The 5,816-nt window shown below is 44.2% G+C and overlaps 1 protein-coding gene across 1 annotated transcript; it reads left to right on the forward strand.

Annotated features, from left to right (window-relative positions):
* Window positions 1–290: 290 nt before the first annotated feature.
* On the forward strand, window positions 291–5,005 carry LOC139553690 (dentin sialophosphoprotein-like). Its single transcript, XM_071366319.1, has 7 exons — window positions 291–425; window positions 2,812–2,925; window positions 3,036–3,098; window positions 3,240–3,293; window positions 3,430–3,549; window positions 3,809–4,120; window positions 4,244–5,005. The coding sequence occupies exons 2-7, from the start codon at window positions 2,827–2,829 to the stop codon at window positions 4,673–4,675; spliced, it is 1,080 nt and encodes a 359-aa protein (XP_071222420.1). The 5' UTR covers window positions 291–425; window positions 2,812–2,826; the 3' UTR covers window positions 4,676–5,005.
* The last annotated feature ends 811 nt before the right edge of the window (window positions 5,006–5,816 follow it).

Consider the following 5,816-nt stretch of genomic DNA (forward strand, 5'->3'; position numbering starts at 1 on the left):
TCATTTTGTGTTTTCTATCATATGACTGTAAGTACTGTCATGTATCTCAATTTCACAGGGCTTGTGTCCTCGGTTTATTTCTAACAATACAGGATAAGAGGGATTTTTTCTTCCTCTGTCTTGTCGATTGATGAATGTTTGCATTGAGTGGCCACACCAACCACAGGAAGAGTGGGAGAGGAGAGGTGGGCCAGAAGTGGTAAACATCACAAGACACATCTAGCCCTGCTGCTATTGGCTGGAGCTGGAGGCAGCTGGGTTTATAAGCCAACCAGCAGCCTCCCTTCAGCAGCATCCATTCACATCCAAACTGAACTGTGCTGTTCCTCCTTTGGCATCCAAGAGAATACTGAGCAGCTCTCCACTCATCCTCCTGATTAACTACTCTAGAGCTATCCTGTGGATTCTCTGAAGAACAAGTCAAGGTAAATAATGGTTTTCACTTGTATAGATGTTGGTGCTTACTTTCTATAATCCTCTCCTATAAAAGCTCAAAGAAAATTGTGGCGAATTGTTTTATATTTTGTGCAACTCAAATATCAAATATTTTCACAATTTTAAGAAATCTGGGAGACACTCTTCAGCACTTATAATCTATCATTCTGCACAGTCAATGCTTCAATGTGTTGCACTTTTTTATGTACAAAAAGAAAATAGAGCTCACTAGTCTGGTGTAACAATTAGTTTGTGTTATTACACATTCTCTCTAGACACCAGATATGTATATGCCTTTGCTTGAACCTGATAGAGTGAAATAAATCATAAACTAGGTTTTATAGTGTTGGAGTGATGAACGTGAGCGTGACAGCAGGAAGAGGAAGCTGTGGCCTCAGCTCACCAATCCACAGCTAATTTGTTCTCAGCTAACTGACTCGTACAGTCTGTTCCAAGACTAAGCCACAGCATTTAAAGGGCTGCTGTGAGGAGAAATAATAATAACAGAAAAACTGACAGGCTGGATTAGTTACTTCTGAAGTCAGATCACATCCACACAACATCCTCTCAACATCCCACGTTGTTTTTCTCGCCTCCGTCACACTTCCGTCTGTCGACAAAACAGATTTCTATTCTAGAACCCAAGGATTTAATGAAAAAAGTAGAGTTGGCTTTCAAAATAAAGCTGAGGGACGTTCATCATGTTCCCTGCCTCCCTGGACCGTGGTCTTCCAAACTTCCACTTCTAACTTGGGGAATTATACACTATGCAGAGATCATTATAGGTATAGCTAAAAGACTGCCTGCTCAGAGTTATTCTTGATGTAATGTTGTTCTAGCTGAGAGTAGTTGAGCTGGAAAACAAGGGAGACGTTCATGCATGGGGTTAGGCATTAAAAAAAATAGAATCAAGTCAAATGTTATTTGTCACTTGCGGCGAATAAAACAGGTGTAGACCTTGCAGTGAAACGCTTATTACAAGCCCTTAACCAACAATGCTTTAAGAAGTTAATAAGAAAAGAAAAAAAAGGTGTTAAGTAAAAAAATAGAAAATAAATGTAACAAATAATTAAACAGCTGCAGTAAAATAACAAGCAAGGCTATATACAGGGGGTACCGGTACAGAGTCAGTGTGCAGGTGCACCGGTTAGTCGAGGTAATTTAGGTAATATGTACATGTAGGTTGAGTTAAAGTGACTATGCATAGATTATAAACAGAGAGTAGCAACAGCGTAAAAGAGGGGTCTGGGTAGCCCTTTGATTAGAAGCAGTTAAGAATCCTTTTGAACCTCGACTTGGCACTCCGGTACAGCTTGCCGTGCGGTAGCAGAGAGAACAGTCTATGACTAGGGTGGCTGGAATATTTGACCATTTTCAGGGCCTTCCTCTGACACCACCTGGTATAGAGGTCCTGGATGGCAGGAAGCTTGGTCCCAGTGATGTACTGGGCCGTATGCACTACCCTCTGTTGTTCCTTGCGGTAGGAGGCCGAGCAGTTGCAATACCAGGCAGTGATGCAACCAGTCAGGATGCTCTCGATGGTGCAGCTGTAGAACCTTTTGAGGATCTGAGGACCCATGCCAAATCTTTTCAGTCTCCTGAGGGTGAATAGGTTTTGTCGTGCCCTCTTCACGACTGTCTTAGTGTGTTTGGACCATCATAGTTTGTTGGTAATGTGGACACCAAGGAACTTGAAGCTCTCAACCTGTTCCACTATAGCCCCGTCGATGAGAATGGGGGCGTTCTCGGTCCTCCTTTTCTTGTACTCCACAATCATCTCCTTTGTCTTGATCATGTTGAGGGAGAGGTTGTTTTCCTGGCACCACACTGCCAGGTCTTTGACCTCCTCCCTATAGGCTGTCTCATTGTAGGCTAGGCTGGATGTCATTAGTTGGGAGGGAAGCCCATTCTATCTGCCAACGGTTAGGGACTTTAAAAGGAGTGCACTTCTACCAGAGTCCTTCCACTTAGCTATGGCGGAGACTCATAAGGGCCCATGGTTGGTGTTCTCCCTGTATAGTAATCAAGGCTTTAAGGGTTAAGGGTTTAAACATTACAAGGCAGGACTTCACAGGCACTTTTCATGTAAAATCAGTCTAATTGCCTCCCATCCGGGCATTTCTGCTGTAATTTCTGCTTTTATTAGGATACCCATTACCCGACGCCAATGGCGACAGCTAGTCTTCCTGGGGTCAGACACATAACGAAAAAGACATTACAGACAAAAATACTTTACAAATTGAAAAAATAATGTATCACATTTTTACATTTAAAAAGGTGTTACATGTAGCCTACACAGTGTACAGCTTTCAACAGAGTTTGTATTTTCAGTTCTCATCATTTGGTGGCTTTCATGATTCTTTTTTTTTTTTTTAGATACACCTTGTGACAATGAAGGCTGCAATTGTTTTCGTCCTGCTCTTTGCAACGGTCCTCGGTCGCCCGGCGATACGCTCGCCCAGCAACAGTCCAGAGAGCTCAGAAGAACTGGTGAGTGTTCCTTTTATATGAGAACATACAGTATATATTAAAAAAGCCAGTCAGACAGAGAGACAGATGTGTACATTGGTATCAACTTAAATTCCTGTTCATGTTGTCAGGTGAAACCAGCTCCAGTGCTTGGGATAGCCCCAGCAGAACTTACTGAGGTGGCCCCTGTACAGGTAAGAGCCTCTTTCAGCAAACATTCCTCTATCATCTGTAGGTGTGTTGGCATTGAAATGTATACATTTGCACTGTAGGGAAAACTGTATTAATATGTCTGTTTTTATTGGACTCTTTTTAATGCTGAGGTTTTCTTTAAGAATGTAGATACCGCTACAACATCAGACGAGAGCTCTGACGACGATGAAACAGAGGTAAAACATAATTATGTTGTAGCATAATGAAGCATAAGATGCTAAATCAATCTTACACCTGATAGAGACAACCATATCTGTGCTTTTGATGGATGATACTTGATACATTGATTGATCCTGTTTTTCTATTCTCCAGGGAGCTGATCCTACTTCAGACCCAACATCGGACAGCACAGCATCAACAGACAGCACAGACAGTGCAGACAGTGCAGACAGCAATGAAAGCAAGGACAGCGCAGACAGTGCAGACAGCGATGTGAGTAATGCACTATGTATAAAACTACTGACAGCTTATATGTAGGATATATTGAGTCACTTTTTATTTATAGATGCATATGTAGTTATGGCTCCAGTAAGTCTACAGGGTCACACTGAGACTATAGCTTGTAGTTCAATGAAGACATCTAGCTAATGTTGACAGACAGGAGCGTTTCACCAAGCTCTTATTTGAACTTTATATCTTATAAGAGGTTATGTAAAACTAAAGGTGTTGTTGTGATGTGGTGTGTTTTCAGGACACAACCGAGTCCAGTGAGTCAGAGGAGGCGGACACCACCGCTGCCCCTCCGACAGCTGAGCCCACCGTAGAGCCCACAATGGCTACCACTGAGGCCCCCATTTACGACGACGGACGTGGAGACAGCATGGGTTACCCCAGCGACTACAAGAAGTCTATCATCTATGTAGATACTAACAACATCGAGAAGGGACCCTCCTCTTACAAAGCTTATGGAAAGATGGATGAGGGCCTGTATGCTGGCAAAAAGGTGTCCGTCTACGACACCGGGCTCGGAAACGAGATTGAGAAGACGATGACAGGGTTCAAGGTAAATTTGTTTCTCCTCTGTGTTAGAATTCTCCATTTCAAACTCATAGGCATTATTTCCTTCCATTTAGTTTTGGAAGTTGATCTAAACATCCTTCCACCGCCTCTCTCTCTCCCCCTCCAGGCCCTGCAGGTGCATGATTTGATGGAGGAGGACACCAGCACCCCTGACGTGGAGAGCCAGGTTCTGGATGCCTCCAGCGGGAAAGCCGAGGAGCCCAGCCTGCGCCAAGCGCATTTCGACGTAGCCAGCCAGGACAGGACCCCCTCTGAGAGCCCCGAGAGCCAGAAGGCCAAGAGCCTGGAGAGTGATGCCACCAGTGAGCGCACCAGTAGCGCTAGCAGCGATGGTACTAGCGAGAGCACCAGCACCAGCGCCAGTAATGAGACTGACAGCAGCAACAGTAGTGAGGAGGCTACAGCCAGGCCTGGGGCAGCAGACAGCGACTCAGCAGAGAGCAACGAGAGCCATGACAGTGACAGCGACTCGGCTGAGGAGGCAGCCACAGTGGCTACCATCACTACCGATGCTCCCGTAGTCATCACTGCCAAGTAAAGGCCTGTCTCTCTCATCCTGCTGCTGTCGACAGTGAAGAATGCTACCAGAACCTAGAGGGTGCTCTATGACCCTGCCTTAGGAGGAGAGGTCAGAACAGAGAGAATAACAGAAAACACATAAGCACAACTCAGGGCCCTTAGGGTCTGATACAGTACAACAATAATACATGATAAGATTCATACTCGCTATCTCATCATGACATATAGAACAGTCAATTTTGTTCAATTGCACAATTATTTACACTACATGTTGTTTGTCCCATTTTTACTGTAATAATGTATAACGTTGTATCAGTCCTAAATACATGCATTCTTTTTTTTCATAAAACTCATAGTGAGTCTGTTATTTCACATGTGTATACGTTGTTGTGTCTGCTGAGCCATTGAGCTCTGTGCATAGTATGTAGAGACTCCAGGGGGATTCACAGTGGTGTTCACCAGAGAAACCACAATCCATCACAAACCATCATTAAAATAGGAACAAAGGCCCTGTCACAGTAAACATGCTGGATGTAAAATAGTACTGGAAAAAATTACATTTTGAACCTTCAAATTAAGTTGTTCATAGGTTGTTTTTCTCAACGTAATATTCCTTACTCAATTGTCTGATGAGGTGTTGGCTCGGTCAGGAGGAAGCTGGAGTTCACAGATAACTCAAGCTGTGCCATGATCCCTTGGTGGTGTAGTGCAGCAAATAGCCACAAGAAAGCGCTGTAGGAATGGATGAAATCACTGTCAAAATCCCACTGTTAATGACACACTCGATCTCAGTGAACACTCATACTCTTTTCCAAGCATGCAGTACACTAATACACTAATAATCTATTATGACTGATCATACCCATAACTAAAACTTGATAATCAAAAATATAATCAATTAAGAGACATCTTTTCTCAATGTAAGTATTTTTCTATCTCTTTATTGAGTACACAAGTTCAAGGGCCTCCCGGGTGGCGCAGTGGTCTAGAGCACTGCATCGCAGTGCTATGCTGCGCCACCAGAGTCTGGGTTCGCGCCCAGGCTCTGTCGCAGCCGGCCGCGACCGGGAGGTCCGTGGGGCGACGCACAATTGGCTTAGCGTCGTCCGGGTTAGGGAGGGTTTGGCCGGTAGGGATATCCTTGTCTCATCGCGCTCCAG

Source organism: Salvelinus alpinus, chromosome 1, assembly GCF_045679555.1.
Source record: "Salvelinus alpinus chromosome 1, SLU_Salpinus.1, whole genome shotgun sequence".
Classification (NCBI taxonomy): Eukaryota; Metazoa; Chordata; class Actinopteri; order Salmoniformes; family Salmonidae; genus Salvelinus; species Salvelinus alpinus.